Source organism: Papio anubis, chromosome 11 (genome assembly GCF_008728515.1).
Source record: "Papio anubis isolate 15944 chromosome 11, Panubis1.0, whole genome shotgun sequence".
In the NCBI taxonomy this organism is placed as follows: Eukaryota; Metazoa; Chordata; class Mammalia; order Primates; family Cercopithecidae; genus Papio; species Papio anubis.
Window position 1 is genome coordinate 88,958,059 of NC_044986.1, and position 26,144 is coordinate 88,984,202.

The window sequence follows — 26,144 nt, forward strand, 5'->3', positions numbered from 1 at the left end:
GTTATTGACCAGGAAATACATAATTTGTTTTACATATACAGCCAAGTCCTCTCTCTGTATCCGTGGGTGATTAGTTCCAGGACATCCCTGGATTACTCAAATCCAGGGATGTTCAAGTCTCTGGTAGAAAATAACCTGGTATTTGCATAACTTACACACCTCCTCCAGTATACTTTAAATTATGTGTAGATTAATTGTAAACCTAACACAATGTAAATACTATGTAAAGTTGTATTGCATTGTTTAGGGTATAATGACAAGGGGAAAAGTTTGTACATCCTCAGTAAGATTGAATTTTTAAGTATTTTCATTCCGAGCTTAGTTGAATCCATAGATAAGGACCCCCGGGATAGGGAGGGATGGTTATATATATTCCTTAGTGAAATGATAGTCATGATACTCTATACCATTAGGTTAAAATTTGTGTAAATTCATGAGAAGGATGTACACCTAACACTAAGCAATTTTGCTTTTGGAAAGTGGTACACTCATTTTATTTTAGCTTATACATATTTTGTAGTTTATTACGTTTTGCGTATCGTTTGCACAATTGTGAAAGCTAGCATTCCTAAGAAGAAGCGGTTACACGACATTATCCTTCATTACTCCATGTACTTTTGTACCCACGGAGTTCAATCACTTTAACAAAACTGCCCATCAGTGTTCCTTGGGGCACCTCACGGTGGCCTTCTGTCTTCAAGCCCGGACGTGCGAAGGTTCAGCTCTCCCGCCATCACCGAGCAAAGCCAGCGCCAGCCCCAGGAAACCCGACCGCAATCACTCAGGACCCTGGAGGAGGCCGCGCCTCACGACGTCATCCAAGATGGAGTCGCAGCCGGGCCTTCTGGGAAGCGTAGTTCTGGAGCAGGGCTCGGGAAACGTTCTGCGCATGTGCAGTGTCGTCTTCTTTCTGGCGTTGGCGTTTTTGTCTTACGCCCTAGGGTGGGGAGAGGACTGCGGTGCCTCCGGGTCTCGGCTGGGCCGCAAAGGGCGGGGCCTGGGCCCGGCGCTGGCCAGGAGCAGAGGCCGAGACCCTGCAGGTGTGTCGAAGGCTTTTGCGGGCGGGCAGGGCCTGGGAGGCGGGGTCTCGAGCCTGGAAGCCGCCTCCTGGCCCCGGAGCGGCCTCCGCCGAGGGTCCCGGGTGGGAGCGGCCTGGCGGGGAGGTTGGCCATCTGCGCTGGCGCTCCTGCCCGGAATGGCGTTTGCGCGACCTGCTTGAGGGGTGGCCAGAGAAGGCCTGCGGTGGCCGGGCAGCGGGCGCCCGGAGTAGCCACATTGTGTGACGTGACCGGAGCTGCCACGTCAGGCGCGCTGGCCGCTGCAGACGCGGCGCTCGAAAGCCACAGGGACGTGGGCTCCGGTACAGCCTCTGTAGGTGGTCCCGCTGCGGCTGGACGCCCATTTGGCAAATGATGGGGGCCTTTGGGTACTGAATAGGGTAGTAGATGTAAAGTATGATACAGGACTCAATAAAGGTGAGCTGCTTCTATTATTACAAGACATGTTTTCATTATTGGCTCATTTAATCATCGTAACCATCCTTTCGACTGAACCACCTCCATTTAAATAAATGTGACTACTAAAGATTCAGAGAGATAAATTATTTTACCCACAGTATTAGGTGGGTTGTAAATCCTCACTTTTTCCTCTGAATTCATGCGCCTTCCCACACTAAAATCCAGACTTGGCTTGTATTTAGCACATTTGTCCCTTGAGCACCACCAGAACGTAGCTGTGCAGTGTACTTGAACTCAGTCTTAACCACGTAGTGTTGTGTTTCCAAAAATGCTTGGGGGAATCTTCAGAGCCCTTGAGTCAAAAGGTTAATTATTTAAGGCCTTCCTGCATCCTCCAACCTTAGTCTCTTCTCAGAGGACTGAAACGTGTAAATTGAAACCACAATTTGAGGGCTCAATTTTGCATTTTACAGGAGAAGCGGGGAATCCCATACAGCCCAGAGGCTAGTTTCTAAAGACAGGAAATGGGACAAAGAATTTTTTTAAAGATGAAAACTGCAGTTCATCAGTTCCCCCATTTTATGGTGGTGATATGATAATGCCTCTCATTGGCTGATAACTGAGCTTAGGCATTTTGTAAGCACCATGCTAGCTGGAAGTGGTTTTTGCTGCTTATTTTAGTTTTTTTTTTTTGGGGGGGGTACATAATATACATATTTATGGGGTACGTGTGATATTTTGATATATGCATACAATATGTCATGATAAAATCAGGGTAATTATAATATCCACCACCTCATTTATCATTTCCTTGTGTTGTGAATATTCCAAATCTTGTAGCTATTCTGATACACACAATAAATTATTGTTAACACTTGTCACCATACTGTGCTACTGAACACTAGGACTTATTCCTTCTACCTAACAGTATTTTTGTACCCATTAACCAACCTCTTTTCATTCCTTACTCCCTGCTTCTCCTCGTAGCCTCTGGTAACCAACATTCTACTTTCTACCTTCATGAGATCAACTATTTTAGCTCCTGTGTGTGAGTGAGAACATTATATTTGTCTTTCTGTGCCTGGCTTATTTCGTGTAACATAATGTCCTCCAGTTCCATCTTTGTTGCTGCAATGACAAAATTTCCTTCTTTTTATGGCTGAAAAATACTCTATTGTGTATATATACCACAATTTTCATTATCTATTCATGCGTTGATGGGTACTTAGGTTGATTCTATACCTTGACTATTGTGAGTAGTGCTGCGATAAAAATGGGAGTGCAGAGATCTCTTCAATATACTGATTTCCTTTCTTTTGGATATATACATAGCAGTGAGATTGCTGGATCATATGGTAATTCTGTTCTTAATTTTTTGAGGAACATCCACACTGTTTTCTACAGTGGCTGTACTAGTTTACATTGCCACCAAGAGTGTGTGAGGGTTCTCCTTTTTCCATGTCCCAGCATTTTTTTTTTTTTTTGCCTTTTTTATAATAGCTCTTTTAAGAGGTAAAATGATATCCCATTATGGTTTTGATTTGCGTTTGTCTAATGATTAGTGATGTTGAACATTTTATCATATACCTATTGGCCATTTGTATGTCTTCTATTGTGAAATGTCTGTTCAGATCATTTGCTCAATTTTTTTAAATCATATCTTTTGTTTTCTGGCTGTTGAGTTCCTTATATATTCTGGTTATTAATTCCTTGTCAGATGGGTAGTTTGCAAATATTTTCTCCTATTCTTTAGGTGTCTTTTCACCGTGATTGCTTACTTTGCTGTGCCAAAGCTTTTTAGTTTGATGTAATCCCATTTGTCTATTTTTGTCTTTGTTGCTTGTGCTTTTGAGGTCTTACCAAAAAATTTTTGTCCAGAACAATGTTCTGAAGCATTTCTAAATGTTTTCTTCAAGTAGTTTCATAGTTTCAGGTCATACATTTAAGTCTTTAATCCACTGTCATTTGATTTTTGCATATGGTTAGAGACAGGGTCTAGTTTCATTCTTCTGCATATGGATATCCAGTTTTCTCAGCACCATTTATTGAAGAAACTGTCATTTCTCCAATGTATGTTCTTGGTGCCTTTGTCAAAAATGAAATTGGCTATAAATGCATGTATTTATTTCTTAATTCTCTTTTCCATTGGTCTATGTGTCTCTTTTTATGTCAGTAACCTACTGTTTTGTTTATATAGCTTTATAGTATATTTTGAAGTCTGGTAGTGCAATGCCTCCAGCTTTGTTCTTTTTGCACAAAATTGCTTTGGCTATTCGGGGTCTTTGGTGGTTCCATATAAATTTTAGGATTTTTTTTTCCTATTTCTGTGAAGAATGTCATTGGTATTTGGATATGGATTGCATTGAATCTGTAGACTGCTTTTAGTACTATGGACATTTTAACAATATTAATTCTGCCAGTCCATGAGCATAGGATATTTTTCCATTTTAATATAATTCATCAGTGTTTTATACTCTTTTTGAGACAAGATCTCAGTTTGGTGCAATCTTGGCTCACTGCAGCCTCTGCCTCCCGGGTTCAAGCGATTCTCCTGCCTCAGCCTCCTGAGTAACTGGAATTACAGGAGTGAGCCACCACACCTGTCTAATATTTTTTGTATTTTTAGTGGAGACAGGGTTTTGCCATGTTGGCCAGTCTGATTTTAAACTCCTGACCTCAGGCGATCCACCTGCCTCCACCTCCCAAAGTGTTGGGATTACAGGTGTCAGCCACGGTGCCCAGCCTGTTTTATACTTTTAATTATAAGATCTTTTACTTTTTTGTTAAATGTATTCCTAGGTATTGGAGTTTTTTTGGTAGCTATTGTAAATGGGATTGCTTTCTTGATTTCGTTTTCAGATTGTTCACTGTTGGTGTATGGAAATGCTGCCTTTTTTTTTTTTTTGAGATGGAGTTTTGCTCTTGTTACCTAGGCTGGAGTGCAATGGCATGATCTTGGCTCACTGCAACCTCCGCCTCCTGGGTTCAAGCAATTCTGCCTCAGCCTCCTGAGTAGCTGGGATTACAGGCATGCACCACCACACCTGGCTAATTGTGTACTTTTAGTAGAGACTGGGTTTCTCTTTTTTGGTCAGGCTGGTCTCGATCTCCCGATCTCGGGTGATTCACCCACCTTGGCCTCCCAAAATGCTGGGATTACAGGCATGAGCCACTGTGCCTGGCCTGCTACTGATTTTTTAATGTTGATTTCGTATGCTGCAACTTTACTGAATTCATGTATCAGTTCTACCAGTGTTTTTGGTGGAGTCTTTATGTTTTTCTAAATATAGGGTCATGTCATCTGTGAACAAAGATCCAATTTGGGTGCCCTGTATGATTTCTGCTGCTTATGACAAGGACCTTAGGATTATGACATGTAGTTGCCTTTTACTACATATATATGAAGTGCTTGTTTGAGAATTGTGATGCCTAACTGTTATTTTAGAAGCTAGATTTGTATCACTGTCAGCAGATTAGATTCTCAAGTCAGAGTTCGTCAGGGCCTAATTAAATTTTGCCTTAGGCCCAGCCCAAGTTTTGAGGGTACAGTGCATTGCAGGTACTGTCTGTTTTGGTGATCCTGAGTGAAGACTTATAGAATCAGAATGGTACATGAAGGGTTGTTCAAGATTATCTAATTCCTACTCATTTTAAAGACAAAAGCATTGAAACTAAGGCAATCACTAAGTTTATTAATAGCAGAGCCTAGCGTAGGACTGAGTCTTTAAGTTCATTATATCATATTTACATCAAAAGAAGTTTCTTGGAGAAGTAGTTTTTGAGAAACTGCAATTAAGGAAGAAGAAATGTCTTATTTTTGAGAACTTTGAGAAGACTTTCTAACCTTGGGTTTATAATAGAAAAAAATGCTTATGATATGTAGCTTGATTACCTTTTATGTACCAATAAATATATCTCTTCAACATCATTTCTAGTGTCAGCAAAGGGCTCCATACTTTGGATATAGTATACATGTTATTTAATCAGTCATGATTGGATATTTAAGTTTTTGATTCTTTTGTGTTATTCAGAAAACAGAAACATAATTTTCAAAACAGTCAGTAGGAAAGAAATGTGTAGATTCATTCAAAAATGTCACAGGCTCATCAAGATTAATATCAGAGTCAGAAGTGGACAGGTGGATGCTACTTCATCATGGTCCTTACTATGCTTTCTAATGGGTCAAAGATACGTTTTCTCAAAGGTATATATTTTACTAAAATGTTGTATGGAAATTTCTCACAGGTGATTCCTGGGGCTGCCAGATAAGGTCCCTTATGATTTCTGCTCTGGCTTTGTAGTTTTCAGCCTTTCCCAAGAGCAGCAGAAAATGAACAAGTTCCAGGTGAGTCATTTATTTAGCCCTTACTTTGTTTCGCTGTGTGTCTGTGTGTGTGTTTAATGAGTTTTACGAATGAGAGCCCATATATTAAATTAGAAACGTAGAAATAGTTAAAAATCACCTTCAGGCAAAATACTATTAGAATAAAACAGCAATTCTTGAAATGTGGTCTGCAGATCCCTGGGAGCTCCAAGACCTTCTCAAGGGGTCTATGAGGTTGAGACTCAGAGTGCTAAGATGTAGATTGCCTTTTACACTGTTGATACTTGCACTGATGGCATGAAAGCAATGCTAAATAGGTTATTGCCTGTTTGGCATAAAGTAGACAATGGTATTGATACTAACAAATGTGTGTTTTTTGTTTTTTGTTTTAAGATGGAGTCTTGCTCTGTTGCCCAAGCTGGAGTGCAGTGGCATAATCTCAGCTCACTGCAGCCTGTCTCCCAGATTCAAGTGATTCTCCTGCCTCAGCCTCACGAGTAGCTGGGATTACAGGCACCTGCCACCACACCCTGCTAATTTTTGTATTTTTAGTAGAGAAGGCCAGGCTGGTCTCAAATTCTTGACCTCAAATGATCCTCCCACCTTAGCCTCCCAAGGTGTTGGGATTACAGGCATGAGCTACTGTGCCAGGCCACAAATGTGATTTTAAAAATATACCTTATAACAATGTGTCAACATTTGAGTAATATTTCTGAGGTGTATGTTCAGAGACAAACTCAAGCAATTTAGGAGGACAAGGTGATACAGAGAAGTGAGGAACGAGTTGTAGGTTGATTGGGACAATATTACCCTAAAAGACAATATTTGAGGAAAGTCTAGAATTAAATGAGATAGAGAGTCAAGTAGAAATCGGAGGGAGCAGCATTGTGGGTAAGAAAAACAGCAATACAGACACCCCAAAACATGTTCCAGAAACAGTATGTAGGATATTGAAGCTAGAGAGATATGACTTAGGGTAAGAATGGTAAGAGGTAACATCAAAAAGGTAGAGGAAGCTAGAATATGTATGGCCCTTGTAGGCTGTAGAAAACAATGAATTTTGTTTTTTTGTTTTTTTGTGTTTTTTTTTGCTCATTTAAAAATCACCTTTTATATAATCAAAGGAATGTACATAATGAAACCTGACCTTAGGGGGGAAATAATTTAGCCATTCAATAATAAGGATGGTATAAGCTATAGATTTTATACAAATGCCTTTTATCCAATGAAGGAAGTTCCCTTCTTTTCCTAGTTTGTTCAGAATTTTTATCATGAATGGATCTTGAATTTTGTCAAATGTTCTTTTCCTTTTTCTGGGATAATCATGTTGTTTTCTTTTTTAGTTTGTTAGCGTAGTGAACGACATTGATTGATGTTCAAATGTGGAATCAAACTTGCATTGCTAGGATAAGTTGGTCATAACATGTATATTTTAATATATTGCTGAATTAGATCTCCTAACATTTTGTTGAGGATTTTTGCATCTGTCACCATTAAGAATATTGATCAGTGATCAGTATACTAGTAAATGTTTAATAATCAGATTTTAGGGGTTGGGAAAGAAATCTGGTTTATACTGTTTACCAGTTTCTGTGATATAAATACTCCCACCATGCCAAATTTCAAGCTATAACATGCCAGCCAGTTCCTGAAAACTAGCTCTTCTGAGCTGTTACAAACTGGTGCCAGCAACCACTGTAGTTGTCATTTCTGGTAATGTTATTGTTAGATTTGGGTCTCGGGGTCATGTGAGCCTTATAAAATGAGTTGAGAATGATTATTTTTTCTTGGTTTTATGGAAGAAATTACATATAATTGGTATTGTTTCTGCTTTATTGTTTGATTGAATTCACCAATGAAACCATTTAGTCCTGAGGTTGTCTTTGTTCAAAGGTTTTGTTTACTTGTTTTAATTGAAGTGAAATTCACATACTATTCATCATTTAAAATTATACAATTGTGAGGTATTAATATTTAGTACATTCACAGTGTTGTGTAACACCACCTCTACCTACTTTCAAAACATTTTCACCATCCCAAAAGAAAACCCATACCCGTTAAGCAGTCATTCCCTGTTCTCTCTCCCTCTTTCCCTTGGCAACCACTAATGTTTTCTGTCTCTATAGATCTACCTATTCTAGATATTTCATGTAAGTGAGGTCATACATTATGTGACCTTTTATGTCTGCCTTCTTTCACTTAGCGTGTTTTTCAGGTTCATCCACCTTGAAGCATGTATCAGTACATCATTCCTTTTTATGGCTAAAATGCCATTGTGTATATACTCCACAATGAATATATAATCCATTCATCCATTGACAGACATTTGGATGGTTTCCACTTTTTGGTTATTATGAATAGTACTGTTAGGCAAATTCATCTATAAGTATTTGATACCTGTTTTCAATCATTTTGGGTATATACCTAAAAAATGGAGTTGCTGGGATGTATGACAATTCTATGTTTAACTTTTTGAGGAACTGCCAAACTTCCACAGCAACTGCACCATTTTACATTCCCATTAGCAATGTACAAGAGTTTCAGTTTCTCTATATACCCCCCAAACCTGTTCTCCATTTTTAAAATTATGCCTATTATAATTGGGGTGGGGGAGTGAAGTGTTATCGTTGTGGTTTTGCATTGCATTTCTTTAGAGATGAATGATGTTGAACATCTTCTTGTGTGCTATTTTTTAAAATTATTTTTCTAGTGTGCTTTTTAGCCATTTGGATATACTGTCATCATTTGGTATATGCAGGTGATTGGTTCCAGGACCCATGCATGTACTAAAATCCACAGATACTCAAGTCCTACAGTCAGCCCTTCAGAACCCATGTGTGCAAAAAATTGGCCCTCCATATGTGTGGTTTCCAATCTTGCAAATACTACATTTTCAATCTATGTTTGGTTGAAAATAATCTGCATCCAAGCCTGTGTTGTTCAAGGGTGAGTTGTGTTATTTGGAGAAATGTACACTCAAGTTCTTTGCCTATTTCCTAACTGGGCCGTTTATCTTTTTGTTGTTGAATTATAAGAACATTTTATGGCCAGGCCCAGTGGCTCATGCCTGTAATCTCAGCGTTTTGGGAGGTCACGGTGAGGCAGGAGAATCACTTCAACGTCAGGATGTTCAGGTACCAGCCTGAGTCGAGATGGACCTGTAGTCCCAGCTACTTGGGAGGCTGAGGCAGGAGAATCACTTGAACCTGGGAGGTGCAGGTTGCAGTGAGTCGAGATGGCACCACTGCACTCCAGCCTGGGCGCCAGAGCAAGACTGTCTTAAGAAAAAAAAAAAGATTGGCCAGGCGCAGTGGCTCATGGCTGTAATCCCAACACTTTGGGAGGCTGAGGCCTGCGGATCACGAGGTCAGGAGTTTGAGACTGGCCTGGCCAACATGGTGAAACCCCGTGTCTATTAAAAATACAAAGATTAGTTAGGCATGGTGGTGCATGCCTGTAGTCCCAGCTACTTGGGAGGCTGAGGCAGGAGAATTGCTTGAACCTGGGAAGCAGAGGTTGTGGTGAGCTGAGATGGCGCCACTGCATTCCAGCCTGGGCCACAGAGGGAGACTCTGTCTCAGATGATTTGCAAATATTTTCCACACTGTGAGTTGTCTTTTCTCCATTGTGACAGAGTTCTATAATGCACAAACACTTTAAATTATGATGAATTCAAATTTATTTTTCTTTTGTTTGTGCTTTTGGTGTCATATAGAAGAATCCATTGCCAAATTCAAGGTAGGCTATGTTTTCTTATGAGAGTTCTACATGTTTAACTCATATATTTAGGTCATTGATCTGTTTTGAATGATTTTTGCATATGATGTGAGGTAGAGGTCCCATTTAACTCAAGCATGTGGGTATTGAGTTTTCCCAGTATTATTTGGTGAAGAGACTATTCTTTTCCCACTGAATGGTCTTGACAGCCTTGTTGAAAATCAGTTGGGGCTGGACGTGGTGCCCCATGCCTGTAATCCTAACACTTTAGGTGACCAAGGTGGGTAGATCTCTTGAGCCCAGGAATTTGAAACCATCCTGGGCAACATGAAAAGACCCTGTCTCTACAAAATACAAAAATTAGCCAGGTGGGTGGTGTGCACTTTCCCAGATACTTGGGAGGCTGAGGCAGGGGAATCACCTGAACCTGGGGAGGTCCAGGCTGCAGTAAGCCATGATTGCACCACTGCACTCCAGCCAGTGAGACCCTCTCTTAGAAAAATTAAAAAAAAAAAAAGATGAAGAAAATCATATGATCATAGATATATGCATTTATTTCTGGACTCAGTTCTATCCCATTAGACTGTATGTCTGTCCTTATGCCAGTACCTCACTGTTTTGATAACTAGCTTTTCAGTAAGTTTTGAAATTTTGAAGTGAATCCTCTGACTTTATTCTTCTTTCCCAATGTTGTTTTGGTTATTGAGGACCCCTCGCAATTTCATATGAATTGGAGGATATTTGAACCTGTAGATTTCTTTGGGTAGTATTGTCATTTGAACCATATTAAGTCTCCCAGTCCATGAAAACAGGATGCCGTCTCATTTATTTAGGTCTTATCTTAGTATAGCCAGCCAGCCCTCAGCTCTCTTTTGGTTACTACTATTTTCGTGAGATGCCTTTTTCCATCCTTTCTTTTTAGCCTACTTGTGTCTTTGGATCTAAATTTAATTTTAGAAGGCATATATTTGAATCATGTTTTTGATATCCATTCAGTCAATCTCTGCCTTTAACTGGCGAGTCTAATCTGTTTAAAATGATGTTTGATAAAGACTTCTGCAACTTGGCATTTTTCTTCAACATACTTTATATCTTTTCCTTTAATTCCTCCATGATATGGTTTGGCTCTGTGTCCCCACCCAAATCTCATGTCAAATTATAACCCTCAATGTTGCAGGAGGGGCCTGGTGGGAGGTGATTGGATCATGGGGGCAGACTTCTCCCTTGCTGTTCTTGTGATAGTGAGTGAGTTCTAACAAGATCTGGTTAAAAGTATGTAGCACTTCCCCCTTTGCCCTCTCTCTCCTGCTCTGCCATGTGAAGATGTGCCAACTTCTCCTTCACCTTCTGCTATGATTTTAAGCTTCCTGAGGCCTCCACTGCCATGCTTCCTGGATAGCCTGTGGACCCATGGGCCAATTAAACCTCTTTTCTTTGTAAATTACCCAGTCTCAGGTGGTTTTTTTTTTGTTGTTTGTTTCTTTTTCTTTAATTGAGATGGAGTCCTGCTCTGTCATCCAGGCTGGAATGCCGTGATGCAATCTCAGCTCACTGCAACCTCCGCCTCCCGGGTTCAAGAGATTCTCCTGGCTCAGCCTTCCAAGTAGCTGGGATTACAGGTGCATGCCACCATGCCTGGCTAATTTTTGTATTTTTAGTAAAGATGGGGTTTCGCCATGTTGGCCATGTTGAACTCCTGACCTCAAGTGATGTGCTCGCCTCAGCCTCCCAAAGTGCTGGGATTACAGAAGTGAGCCACCGTGCACAGCCTCAGGTAGTTCTTTATAGCAATGTGATAATACACTAATACCCTCCAATACTGCCTTCTTTTAAAATTTTTCTAATGTACCATTTTGCTTTCCTCCTCATTTCCTTTTGTGAATATTTTAAGGTGTTTTTAGTGGTTACTCTTAACATTACAATTTTTTTCTAATTTTTTACAATCTAGTTTGAATTGATACCAACTTAGCTTCAGTACTGTATAAAAATTGCTGATATATAGCTCTGTTTCTCCCCTTTTTATGTTGTTACTGTCACAGATTATATTTTTGTATGTTGTATGACTATTAACATATATTTATAATTACTATTTTATGCATTTGTCTTTTTAAATCCTATAGGAAACAAAAAGAGATAAAATTTAAAATATACCACAATACCAGCTTTTATATGTACCTATATAGTTACCTTTACCTGTGTTCTTTATAGCTTCATATGGCCCTGAATTACTGTCCAGTGTCCTTTCATTTCAGACTGAAGGACTTCTTGTAGCATTTCTTATAAGGCAGGTCTACTAGAAACAGAGTCCTTTAGCTTTTGTTTATCTTGGAATACCTTAATTTAATCTGCATTATTGATGGATAGTCTTGATGGAAAAGAATTCTTGAAATAGAATTCTTTTCTTTCAGCACTTTAATATGTCATCACACTGCCTTTTGGCTTTCATAGTTTCTGTTAAGAAATCTGCTTTAATCTTAATGGATTAATGGATTAATCTTAATGGCTGGAGTTGACTGCTTTCAACTTTTCCATGCTGAGGTTGTAAGTGGCTAGTGGCTCTAGCATTCCAAAGTATGGAGGCCCCCTTCCCACAGCTCTATTAGGCAGTACCCCAACCACACATTTCCCTCAACATTGCCCTAGTAGTTTCTCTGCGGGGCCTCCGTCTCTGTGGCAGACTTTTGCCTGGACACCCAGGCTTTCCAGTACATCCTCTGAAATCTAGGGGGAAGCTGCCAAGCCTCCTTCCTGCTTGCATTCTGAGCATCTGCAGACTTAACACTAGATGGAAACCATGAGAGATTACAGACTGTGCCCTCCTGAGCTGGGGCTAAAGCTGTACCTGGGCCCCCTTGAGCTGAAGCTGGAACCAGAGCAGCTGAGATGTGGGGAGCAGTGTCACAAGGCTGCACAGGGCTGCATTGCCCTAGGCCTGGCCCCTGAAACTATTCATTCCTCCTAGGCCTCTGGGCCTGTGATGGAAGGTGCAGTCCTGAAGATCTCTGAAATGCCTTTAAGGCATTTTCCCCATTGTGTTGGATTGTTACTTGGCTCCGTTTGAGTCATGCTAATCTCTCTAGCAGTGGTTGCTTCACAGCCTGCTTGGGCTTGGATTCTTTCTGTACCACAGGACCAGGCTGCAAACTTTCCAGACTTTATGCTTTGATTCCCTTTTAAATATCGGTTCCAACTTTAAGTCATTTCTTTGCTCCTGTATTTGATCATAGGCTGTTAGGAGCAGTCAGGCCACATCTTGAATGCTTTGCTGCTTAGAAATTTCTTCTGCCAGATACCCTAGGTCATCATTCTTAAGTTTAGTCTTCCACAGATCCCTGGGACATGCAGCCAAGCTCTGTGCCAGGATAAAACATGGGAGACCTATACTCCGGTTTCCAATAAATTCCTCATTTCTTCTGAGACCTCATCAGCTTAGCCTTCACTGTCCATATCACTATCAGCATTTTGGTCACAACCATTTAACCAGTCTCTTAGAAGTTTCAAACTTTCCCTCATCTTAGTGTCTTCTTCTGAGCCCTCCAAATTCTTCCATTGCTACAAAGAAATACCTGAGGCTGGGTCATTTATAAAGAAAAGAGGTTTACTTGGCTCATGGTTATGCGGCTGTACAGGAAGCATGGCACTGGCATCTGCTCAGCTTCTGATGAGGCCTCAGGGAGCTTTTACTCATGACAGAAAGTTGAAACAGGAGCTAGTACATCACATAGTGACAGTGGGAGCAAGAGAGAGAGAAAAGGGGTAGGTCCTAGACTCTAGTTATTCATTCATTTATTTTTTTTTTGAGGTGGAGTCTCACTCTGTTACCCAGGCTGGAGTGTAGTGGCATAGTCTTGGCTCATGGCAACCTCTGCCTCCCAGGTTCAAGCAATTCTCCTTCCTCAGCTTCCCAAGTAGTTGAGACTACAGGCGTGGAACATGACACCCATCTAATTTTTGTATTTTTAGTAGAGACAGGGTTTCGCCATCTTGGCCAGCTGGTCTCAAACTCCTGACCTCAGGTTATCTACCTGCTTCGGCCTCCCAAAGTGCTGGGATTACAAGCGTTAGCCACCACACCTGGTGCCAGACTCTTTTAAACAACCAGATCTCATGTGAGCCAAATGAGAACTCACTCATTATCAAGGGAATGGTGCTAAACCATCCATAAGAGATACACTCCCATGACCTGGATACCTCCCACCAGTCCCCAGCTCCCACACTGGGGATTATATTTCAACATGAAATTTGGAGGGGACACACATCCAAACTATATCAGTAGGCCAGTAAGAAAAAAGTGCCACACACTTTCTCCCCAAAATTTAGCAGCCTCTTTCTTTATTAAGTACTTCACTGAGGCTGGGCACAGTGGATCATACCTATAATCCCAGCACTTTGGGAGGTTGAGGTGGGTGGGTCACCTAAGGTCAGGAGTTCTAGACCAGCCTGGCCAACATGTGACACCCCATCTCTACTAAAATTAGCTGGGCGTGGTGGTGGGCCCCTGTAATCCCAGCTACTTGGGAGGCTGGGGCGGGAGAGCTGCTTGAACCCGTGAGGCAGAGGTTGCAGTTGCAGTGAGCTGAGATCACACAGTTGCACTCCAGCCTGTGTGACAGAGTGAGACTTTGTCTCAAAAAATAAATAAATAAAAAGAAAGAAAAGAAAAAAAAAAAGTACTCCACTGGTTGATGGTTTAAAAAAAAAAAAAAAACAGAGAAAAGATTCTACAGTTCCAAAAACTTGATTCTATCAGTTTTTGTCAGCTTTAGTGGTTGCCTCAGTGGAGGGACCAATTCTTACAGCGCCCTAAGTCACCATTTCTCATGAAATCAGTCATGTTGAAATGTTTTTAACTACAGATTCAGTTTATTTAATGCAATTGATACTAGGTAATATTATTTATCTTAGATATTTCTTCCTGAGTGAGTTTTGGTAGTTATCTTCTTTCAAAGAATTAATCCATTTCATCTTAGTTGTCAAATTTATGCACATAGACTGGTTCTTAGTATTCTCTTATTTTCCTTTTACTGTTTGTAGGGCCTATAGTAACTATTCCCCTTTTCGTTTCTGATGTTGTTAACATGTATTTTTTATCTTGGTCATTCTGGATATAGGTTTATCAGCTTTCTTAGATTTTTCAGAGAAGCAAGTTCAAATGTTATTTCCCAATAACATTAAACAAAGTGCTCACCTATTATTTTCAAGTATTTGATAGCATTCCAGATAAGTTTCTGTTACTGATTTCTAGTTTATGTCTATTGTGTTTAGAGAATGTATTTGGTAGATTTCAATTCTTTTAGTTTAAGATATTTTTCTGGCCCAGAAAATGGTCTTTTAGTGAATATTTCATGAAAAGATGTGAGCACTTTGTTAATGTATATTTATAAGTATCTTTGAAGGACAGTTTAGTTTACGAAATAGTCTTTTCCTTCTCACTTCTTCTGTAAGCAGTCCATTTTAAATTTTATGGTTTCCTGTTATGGCTATATGAGAAATAGTTATTCTTACATAACTGTTAGCTTTTTTTTTTTGAAACAGAGTTTTGCTCTCTTGCCCGGGCTGGAGTGCAGTGCCGCAGTCTTGGCTCACTGCAACCTCCACCTCCTGGGTTCAAGCAATTCTCTGCCTCAGCCTCCCGATTAGCTGGGATTAAAGGCACCCGCTACCACGTCTGGCTAATTTTTTGTATTTTTAGTAGAGATGGGTTTTGCAATCTTGACCCGGCTGGTCTTGAGCTCCTGACCTCATGATCCATGTGCCTTAGCCTCCCAAAGTGCTGGGATTACAGGCATCAGCCATTGCACCTGGCCATCTGTTAGCCTTTTTTTTTTTTTTTTTTTTTTTTGAGGATGGATTTTCGATCTTTGTTGCCCAGGCTAGAGTGCAATGCCATGATCTCGGCTCACCACAACCTCCATATCCCAGGTTTAAGCGATTCTCCTGCCTCAGCCTCCCGAGTAGCTGGGATTACAGGCATGAGCCACGATGCCCGGCTAATTTTGTATTTTTAATAGAGACAAGGTTTTTCCATGTTGGTCAGGCTGGTCTCAAACTCCCAACTTCAGGTGATCCGCCCGCCTTGGCCTCCCAAAGAGCTGTGATTACAGGCATGAGCCACCGTGCCCGGCCCCCACAGCTTCTTTTTGGGACTCTTCTAGAACTCTGTTTTTTATATATTTGAAAATTCTGTCTGCGGAAACTTACTCATATGTGTATCTGCCAAAACGGACAATTCCATTTTTATGTTCCATAGTCACTTTAAGCACAGAATGAATAAAATTCAACTCATTAACTCCTGCCCAACTTATCCTTTTCCTTGTATTCCTGTTTTCATTTACAGACTTCCTGGTTGCCACATAATAATGTTAGTTTGTACAAAATTAGCCGGGCGAGGTAGCGGGTGCCTATAGTCCCAGCTACTCGGGAGGCTGAGGCAGGAGAATGGCGTGAACCGGGGAGGCGGAGCTTGCAGTGAGCTGAGTTCGCGCCCTTGCACTCCAGCCTGGGTGACAGAGCCAGACTCCGTGTCAAAAAAAAAAAAAAAAAAACGAACCGGCTGGGCTGGTGGCTCAGGCCCATAATCCCAGCACTTTGGGAGGCCAAGGCGGGTAGATTACCTGAGGTCAGGAGTTCGAGACCAGCCTGGCCAATATGCTGAAACCCCGTCTCTACTGAAAATACAAAAATTAGCCGGGTGTGGTGGCAGGCGCCTGTAATCCCAGCTACTTGGGAGGCTGATGTAGAAGAATCATTTGAACCTGGGAGGCAGAGGTTACAGTGAGCCGAGATTGCGCCACCCAGCCTGGGAGACAGAGCCAGACTCCATCTCAAAAGAAGAAGAAAAAAAAATGAACCAAGAATTTATATCCAGCTAAGATGTTCTGCAAGTAAAAATACTGCCTTTCAGATTTCATGGAGTATAAATAAAGCAATGATTAGAGGAGATTTCATAGCCTTAAACAGTTCTGCCAATAAAAGTGAAGGAATGAAAATAATTGGCACTATGACTGTACCCACAAGCAAAGCATACAGACACTATGGGTGCTGCCCTCCCCCTTTCTCCTAGTGATTATTAACTAATGTCCAATTAATCACAAAGTGACATTATACTTCTTTCCCCTACTGCTGTTGCTTTTATATAAATGTTTTTCTGATTTTTCTGTGCCATTTGCCACTTTTACATTAAAGTTTTCTCCTAAGCCACTCATTTACCCCTATAACTCCAGTGCTTACTTGACACGTCTCTTCAGTGGTTCCTGGTGTCTGTATTTTCATCTACACAGTGAATGGTGAGCATCCCAGAGATATATAAGACATTTCACATAGTATGAAATAGCAGAATATCTATTTATGTTTTCTCTTATATGAACAAAAACAAACTTGTTAAATTTATTATTATTATTATTTTGAGATGGAGTCTTGCTCTGTCACCCAAGCTGGAGTTCAGTGGCACAATCTTGGCTCACTGCAACCTCTGCCTCCCAGGTTCAAGCCATTCTCTTGGCTCAACCTCCTGAGTAGCTGGGACTACAGGTGTGTGCCACCATGCCCGGCTAATTTTTGTATTTTTTAGTAGAGATGGGGTTTTGCCATGTTGGCCATGCAGATCTCAAACTCCTGCCTTCAGGTTATCCACCGGCTTCGGCCTCCGAAAGCGGTGGGATTACAGGCGTGGGCCACTGTGCCCAGCCTACTTTTTTTTTTTTTTTTTTTTTTTAGATAGAGTCTCGCTGTGTCTTACTGCAGCCTTGACTTCCCGGGTTCATCTGATTCTCCCATATCACCCTCTCAAGTAGCTGGTGTTACAGGCCTGAGCCACCACACCCACCACCTTAATAAACATTAATACAAGCAAATGTATGTATTAAGCAGAGATTTATTTGTTAAGTGTGTATGCAAAGTATATTTTACTAGTCCAAAAGACAGATTCAGAATTTCTTCTTGTCCTGTCCCTTGACTCTACACTGTAACCTTCTAACTAATCTTGGTCCTATGCCCTACCATAGGTATATAACTAGCAACCTATGGTATATACTTACCATTGGTATATACCCACCATAGGTATCATACCTACCAAGTTATATGTGGTTTCCTAAACTTGCCATTTCTCCTGAATCCATGCCTTTTCCAATTGTGTTTTCTTTATTCCTAAAGTTAGTTTGACCACCTAATAAAATCTAACATGACAATATGAAATGCAAATAATTACCCCCATTTGTGGCCATCTCATATTGTGTACTTGTTTCTGTCATGGCATCTGCTTCACATACTGTAATTTAGCATTTTCACCTTTGTCTCCCTGGCAAAATATAAGCTCCTCGTTAACAGGAATAGAGTCTTGTGTCAGTTAGTGATGGGGATATGTTCTGAGAAATGTATCAGTAGGTGACTTCGTCATGCAAACATCATAGAGTGTCCTTACACAAGCCTAGATAGTACAGCTGACTACACACCTAGGCTATGTGGTGTCGCCCATTGCTCCTAGGCTACAAACCTCTATAGTATGTTACACTGAACACTGTAGGCAATTTGTAACACAATGGTAAGAATTTGTGTATCTAAACATAGAAAACAGACAAAAATACTATATTTTCTTATAGGATCGTCATCATATATGGAATCTATCATTAACTGAAATGTCATTATGTGGCACATGACACTCATTTTTTTCTTCATCTTTGTATCTTCAGCAGAGTTCCAGGCATGGAGCGGGAATTCAGTAAATATGTACTGAACAAATATTCCTTCTATGAATAAAGCAGGGTACAGCATGGCACATATTCTAACTCTCCAGAGTGAACTTTGCAGTTAGTACACTAAGAGCTAGCTCACATGCCTTTTCAATGGTATGCTATCTATTCTGGTTACTTCAGATTGAACTGAAGCTTGTTATTCCAGGGACCCGTGACATTAAAGGATGTTATTGTGGAATTCACCAAGGAGGAATGGAAGTTACTGACCCCTGCTCAGAGGAGTCTGTATAAGGATGTGATGCTGGAAAACTATAGTCACCTGGTCTCAGTGGGTGAGAAAAACTTCCCCAGGTGTAAATCCCGGTAGTTTGCATCTCCCTTCTTGGCTGCTGGAATATAAAAGGTCCCTATAGGGTTGAATGATTGACATTAGCTATGATTCAGAGTTTGAAGTTAATAAATGCATTTTGGGTACTAGAAAAAATATTTGTGTCCCTGTCTCCCCACTGAAAGAATCTAAATTTGCCAAGCCTAACTGCAACCTTCATCATTCTCCTGAAATTCCACTTCCTCATCTTTCACAGTCCCTAAATTCCAAGCAATTTGTTTCGTTTCCTTGATGTTTTCCATTCATAGGTTACCATGTGAATAAGCCAAATGCGGTCTTCAAGTTGAAGCAAGGAAGAGAGCCGTGGATATTAGAAGTAGAATATCCACATCGGGGTTTCCCTGGTGAGTTAGAAGAAATTATATCCCATGTTACTGGTGAGTGGTTGGTGCCTCTTGCCTTCTGAATATTTTTTGGCAATCTCTCACTTTTTTTTTTTTTTTTTTGAAACAGAGTTTTGCTCTTGTTGTCCAGGCTGGAGTCCAATGTTGCCATCTCAGCTCACCTCAACCTCCACCTCCCAGGTTCAAGCAATTCTCCTGCCTCAGCCTCCTGAGTAGCTGGGATTACAGGCATGCGCCACCATGCCTGGCTAATTTGGTACTTTTCGTAGAGACGGGGTTTCTCCATGTTGGTCAGGCTGGTCTCCAACTCCTGACCTCAGGTGATTCACCCACCTCAGCCTCCCAAAGTGCTGGGATTACAGGCATGAGCCGCCGTGCCCAGCCTAGGTAGTCTCTTTATAAATGCCCTATAGTTTTGGAAGCGATTAAGGACACTTTATTTGCACATGTGAAAAAACCTAATTCACATCTCCAATTTTTGTTCTCTCCACTTAAATTCTCTCCTTTGCTAGACATGTTTTAAATAGATTTACTTCTCTTTCCTATATACAAACTCTAATCCCTCCTTACCTTGTATTTTGTCTTTTTCTCTAGAATCGCCAGTTACTCCCTGCCATTAGCGTATGCAACTATAAAGTGTTTGTAAATCTGACTTACAACTTTTTTAAATGGCATCTCCCTCCTTTTATTAACAATAAAATACCTCAGTTATTTTAGCACCAATTTTAACTTCCCATGTTTTCTTTAAACTCTGAACTCAGATTAAAAATCGTTATGCGGCTCAACAATTCTTTCATTTCAGAGTTGCTACTTCCTGCTATACAGTGTTTATCCTTCCCACAAAGCACTCCTTATCCCCCCTAAAATCTACTGTATCTTATTTGGATAACACTAAGGCAATCAATCTCATCCTGCCTCCTTAAATGTTTGTGATGTATTTTCTAACTTCTGCACAGATGTGTTGCCAGTATCAGGAACAATGCCTAGTACATATTAGTTGCTCACTAGATATTTGTTGAAAGAATGAATATTAATTAACAAGAGACTGGTTGGGCGTCGTGGCTCACGCCTATAATCCCAGCACTTTGGGAAGCCAAAGCGGGTGGATCACTTGAGGGCACGAGTTCGAGACCAGCCTGGCCAACATGGTGAAACCCTGTCTCTACTAAAAATACAAAACTTAGCTGGGCATGGTGATGCAGACCTGTAGTCCCAGCTACCTGGGAGACCAAGGCTTAGACACAAGAATCGCTTGAACCCAGGAAGCAGTGGTTACAATGAGCCAAGATTGCCCCATTGCACTCCAGCCTGGGCAACAGTGAGACTCATGTTCATGAAAAAAAGAAATAAAAAATATATAAAATAATTGACAACAGACAGACACTCTACTTTCTGCTCTGTGCTTTTTTTATTAACTCCTATAAGAGCTCATCCATTCTTAAGGCCAATGCATTGGTTTTTATGATAAGGACTCCTAAAATTGACCTCTCCAGCATCTTTGCCCTATTTATATTCTGATCCCATATTTTTACCTTCTTGTAAGATAGTTCTGCTCATTCCACTTCCTTCCTTCTTAGGATCAAAACAAAAATTGTTGATCTAAATTCCCACAGTAGCTGTGTAATGCAGCATCTGTACATTGCCAGAAGCCTGCATGGTATGACTAATACTGACTCAGTATTGAGTCATTTAGACAAAATAAAAATCTTACAAGAGTAAGGAGGTATTAGTAATATTCATTTAAATGAATTTTCTGTCAAGAACTAGTCTGGCCCTCTCCTGCCTATGCAACTTATTTCTCCTTGTGGTCCCAAGACACCTGTTAATCTCCATTTTACTATGCTCTTAAATGTTTTCCAAACATAAGATTTTTTTTGAGATGGAGTCTCACTCTATTGCCCAGGCTTGAGTGCAGTGGCGCGATCTTGGCTCACTGCAACTTCCACCTCCCCGATTCAAGTGATTCTCCTGCCTCAGCCTCTTGAGTACCTGGGATTACAGGTGCCTGCAACCTGGCCCAGCTAATTTTTGTATTTTTAGTTGAGGCGGGGTTTCACCATGTTGGTCAGGCTGGTCTCGAGCTACTGAGCTCAGGTGATCCACCCACCTCAGCCTCTCAAAGTGCTGGGATTACAGGCTTGAGCCACCATTCCCGGCCCATTCATATAATCTTATTTCATGTGTGCCTGAGTTAACATTGCATAATTCCTTATCAAGTGACTTTTCTTATGTATTCCCCACCATTGCTATGAAATTCCAACCCCAAGCCTCTACTGATAACCTTTCACTTGCTTTCATGCATTTAAAGATGCATAAATATGAAGGTCACTAAAGATTCTAGAATGATGTTCAATAATTTGACCTTTAAAGATCCTGTAGTAAATTGGAAGCAGAGATGGAAGAAGCGAGATATGAAAATGAAATTCAAGACTAGTGCTGAGTCATAAGTAACAAGTGCTTTAGAAGTGCAGGATTTGGTGGTCAGGATGAGTTCAGGATTGAAAATCTCTGGTGTTAGAACTAGGAATTCATCCTTGTATAGATGGCTTATCCTGATGCTTTTAAGAAAATCCTTCCTTTTGGATATATGTGGTCCTCCATCTTCCTGTCCTGAAAACAAAGCCAGCTAGATGGAGAGTGAAAGTCTAAGCTACAGGACTCTTCCTCTAAGCCTGAGGAAACTGATGTTCTGAGAAAGTCCCTTTAGTATTGACACCTAGATTGCTGTGGATGGATGAAGAGGAAATAAAGTAGAAGTTTGTCTGCTAAATACTAGCAATCCTAGCACAGTAATCTAGGTTTGAGGCAATAAAGACCTATACTTCAGTATACTTCAGCTCCTTCTTCCAGTTTAATCTTTTCCATGTAATTCCAGGGACCACTGTTGTCCAGTAGTCTTTCTTATCCTGCTTACTGTTCATGGTACTTAAGGGGCTCACAGCATTCTCTATACTTCCCACACTCTTGTTCAGCAACACTTCTAATGTCTTGCGTTCTCCTCTCCCGGTTCTTTTTTTGTCTTTAACTTTCGCCTCCAAGCTCTTAAGGTCATATTTGTAAAAATGTCAGAGTACATGGGTCTACAACTAGGCTCCTTCTTCTGTGTGTGACAGCAGTTTTTAGTGTTCGTTTTAGTTTATTTTTCCAAAACAATGGGCTAGAGGAAATTTGCATTTGAGGTTCTTCCATTATGAGAAATTGGCCTGAAGCCTAAGAATCAATGCTATGACAATATTAATGTGTTAATATTTATAAAGTATTAAATTTTTGATTCCTTTGTAGAAGACCTATGGAGTATTCATGATCTAGAAGCAAGATACCGGGAAAGCCAAGCTGGAAATTCAAGGCAAGTTCAAGAATTAATGTTTAAGATTAAAGATTTGTAAGCAAGAGTCTTGAAGGAGTTACTGGAAATGGGAGGACACTAGTTAATACTAAACATGAGAAAACTAACACTGCAGAACAAATCCCGAGGAATATAATCCAAATGGGAATGCCTCTTTTCATAGAGACCTTGTGCAGGATCAGGAGACTGAAACTTTGAAGTAGTCTTTTTACTCTTCTGAATTAAATAATAAAGGGAGTCTTGATTACACAAAACAGAAAGCAGGCAATTGAGAGACCCTGTGAATAGAATGCAGATGCAGATTCACCTTGCCAAATGTTAAACTACAGTGCAGGTCAGAGAATGTTCACAGTAGAGAAACCCTATGGAACCAATATGGGAACATCTCTAGAAATCAGTCCTCAGAGGTACTTGGAAAATATGCCCAGTGTGGGGGAACAAAAAGCCTTAAAAGTCTTACACATTAATGAATGTGGAACTTTCTGTCTAGGAATGGAGAACTCACAAAACATCAGAAAACTCGTACCACAGAGAAAGCCTATGAATGTAAGGAATGTGGGAAGTTCTTCTGTCAGAAGTCTGCCCTCATAGTACATCAGCATACTCACTCAAAGGGCAAATCCTATGACTGTGATAAATGTGGGAACTCTTTCTCCAAAAATGAAGACCTCACAAGACATCAGAAAATTCACACGAGAGATAAGACCTATGAGTGTAAAGAATGTAAGAAAATATTTTACCACCTATCATCTCTCAGTAGACATCTGAGAACCCATGCAGGAGAGAAACCCTACGAATGTAATCAGTGTGAGAAATCCTTCTACCAGAAACCACATCTCATAGAACATCAGAAAACACACACAGGGGAGAAACCTTTTGAATGTACTGAATGTGGGAAGTTCTTCTATGTGAAGGCATACCTCATGGTACATCAGAAAACACACACAGGGGAGAAACCCTATGAGTGTAAGGAGTGTGGGAAAGCCTTTTCCCAGAAGTCACACCTCACAGTACATCAGAGAACACACACAGGGGAGAAACCCTATAAATGTAAGGAATGTGGGAAATTCTTCTCTAGGAATTCACACCTCAAAACTCATCAGAGAACTCACACAGGAGAGAAACCCTATGAATGTAAGGAATGTAGGAAATGCTTCTACCAGAAGTCAGCCCTCACAGTACATCAGCGAACTCACACAGGGGAGAAACCCTTTGAATGTAATAAATGTGGGAAAACCTTTTACTATAAATCAGACCTCACTAAACATCAGAGAAAACACACAGGGGAGAAGCCCTATGAATGCACAGAATGTGGCAAATCTTTCTCTGTGAATTCGGTCCTCAGATTACATCAAAGGACTCACACGGGAGAGAAGCCCTATTCATGCAAGGAATGTGGGAAGTCCTTTTCTCAGAAGTCACATTTTATTATACATCAGAGAAAACACACAGGGGAGAAGCCCTATGAGTGTCAGGAGTGTGGGGAAACCTTTATCCAGAAGTCACAACTCACTGCACATCAGAAGACACACACAAAGAAGAGGAAGGCTGAGAAGTAAGATGAGTTGGGAAATTCTCTTGACTGAATTCATCCTTCAGAACAATCAGATAATTCACACAAGAGGTACACCTTATGAATCACATCAATATAGGGAAATTTTCAGCTACAATCTTTGCTCTTTCTGTGTATCAGCAAATACATAGATTGTACATTTATTTGGGAGAAAATTTTATCATATTGTAGAATTTTCTAAATATTAGATAATATAAATGACAGAAGTCATGCAAATTGTAAAACAGGAGGGAACCCTTTCAGAAGTCATACTTTTGTTTTGCACCATAGAAATCACACAGGAGAGAAATCCTGTGAGTAAAATGAATGTCAAGACATTTTCTGTCAGGGCAGCCAGCTGTAGACATCCAAAAGCTCATAAGTGAGAAGCTCCTTGAGTATCCAGAAATCTCTTTACACAATTGGAGCTCATATACTAGAGAATTCAAAGGGAGAACTGCAAAGACGGTGGTAGATATAGAAACCTTTATTAAGAATTGATGTTTCATTCAATATCAGATCACTGGTACTTGAATAGATATTTTAAATATTTGGAAGGTGTTCAACAAAAATTCAAATAATTTGTACTGAGGGAAACAGTTATACTAGAAATCATGTTGCAGATCTGATGCCAAGATTGCTCTGTTTTAAAAGGAAACCTGCAAATGTCTGCATATATGAAGCTTTTAAAAAGCACAAATTATCAAGCAACATCATTAAACATACATTAAATGTCTTTTGGTATATAGGACTGTGTGTATGTGAGTGTGCTATAACATGTAACTTGTGGATGTTCAATGTGCATGTGGAATCCATCCATAATTGTACATAGGGAAATACATAACCTTCGTTCGTTCAGTAACTATTATGCCTATGAAGATATCGCACATTAAGTCTCAGTAGTGACTCTTGTTGTTAATATTTGTATTGTAAGTGTAATATGTCTTTTAAACTATAAGGCATCTTTTTATCCTATTTATGTGTGTGTGTGTGTGTTTGCAAATGGATATAGACAGTGGCACTAAACTAATCCTTCAAAAAGAAGCTAAAATGTTTTTGTAAAATTTTTAAATGTCAGCCAAGTTTTGCATTAGGGACACCTTTATATATAGCAAAAGCCTGAGCTATTTTTAAACAGCTAAAAACAGTAATATTTATTACAATCTATACAATGAAAACAAATAGTGCAATGTAAGAAATATTGTGTATCTTACTGTTGATGTATGAGCAGGGAGCAGAGATACCTGCATTTGTATTTTTCTGAGAGTCCTAAATTTCTTCACCAACTTTTTCTTCCTCATAGAAGCAACATGACATAGTTAAAGGTGTGGACTCTGGAATCCTGCCGCCTGGGCCCCAATTCCAGCATGAGGCATGCTACTTAATATCTCTGTGCCTCAATTTCCTTCCCATAAAAGAGTAGTGATAGTGACAACATCTTAGGATTGCTTTGAGGTCTAAATGAGTTGAAATTTTCAAAGCACTTAGAATAGTGTCTGAGACACAAGAGCTATATGTTAGAGGTTATCATCATTATTATTTGTATTTTGTGAATTACGCTGCCAAAAAAAAAAAAAAAGTTGGCTACCCAACATTCATCCCCCACCTTCTTGCTGCCAGTGCCTTGATTTGGTTGTTTGTTGTTTGTTTTCCTAGAAGTGATTTAGGAGCAGATCCTGACTACACTAAGTCAGGGTTTGACAAATGACGGTCCATCAGACACATCTGGCCCACTACCCATTTTTGTATCCTGCAAGCTAAGAATGGTTTTATATTTCTAAATGGTTAAAAAAAAGAATACTGTGACACATGAAAATTATATAATATTCAAATTTCAGTGTCCATAAATAAAGCGTTGAAAACACAAATACAAACAAAAACATCTGTTTATGTTTAACCTGTGGCTGTCTTTGCACTACCCCAGCAGGGTTGAGTAGTTGTGGCAGACACCTTATGCCCTTGAGCCTATGATCTAGCACTTTACAAAGTAAATTTTTCTGTTACTTAGAGCTGAAAATAAAAGCAATGTAGAGTTATGCTTTTATAAATATTACCTGTTTCAGAAATGATGCATACAGCAATTTGTAGGTGGGTGGTTTTTTTGCAGTATGTTTATTTTGTGCATTATATTTATATGTTAAGAGCCTGAGCTTAGAAATATTTTTTCAAAGAAATGTGTTTTTTACTTGCTGAATTGTCATAACATCAAAACAAGAAATTTCTTGATGGAATGTAGCAGTAAACATATGAAATAAACACTGTCTAAATTAAATCGAATTGTTCATTGATCCCTCCCCATGTAGCAGGACTGGCCGCTGACAAAACC

General features: G+C 40.1%; 1 protein-coding gene across 2 annotated transcripts; it reads left to right on the forward strand.

The window, feature by feature from the left end:
• Positions 1 to 890: 890 nt before the first annotated feature.
• Positions 891 to 26,090, forward strand: LOC101016700 (zinc finger protein 25). Of its 2 annotated transcripts, none has more exons than XM_003903558.5 (6): positions 891 to 1,040; positions 5,703 to 5,802; positions 18,394 to 18,520; positions 18,825 to 18,920; positions 22,203 to 22,266; positions 22,757 to 26,090. In XM_003903558.5, the coding sequence occupies exons 2-6, from the start codon at positions 5,788 to 5,790 to the stop codon at positions 23,823 to 23,825; spliced, it is 1,371 nt and encodes a 456-aa protein (XP_003903607.1). In that variant the 5' UTR covers positions 891 to 1,040; positions 5,703 to 5,787; the 3' UTR covers positions 23,826 to 26,090. The 2 variants fall into 2 exon arrangements, with proteins under 2 accessions (XP_003903607.1, XP_003903608.1); XM_003903559.5 differs by having other exon boundaries at positions 918 to 1,475.
• Positions 26,091 to 26,144: the final 54 nt, after the last annotated feature.

Coding starts and splice junctions, on each gene's coding strand:
- LOC101016700 (XM_003903558.5), top strand. Junction 18,521..18,824: donor TAGTCACCTGGTCTCAGTGG/GTGAGAAAAACT, acceptor TTCCATTCATAG/GTTACCATGTGAATAAGCCA. Junction 18,921..22,202: donor TCCACATCGGGGTTTCCCTG/GTGAGTTAGAAG, acceptor ATTCCTTTGTAG/AAGACCTATGGAGTATTCAT.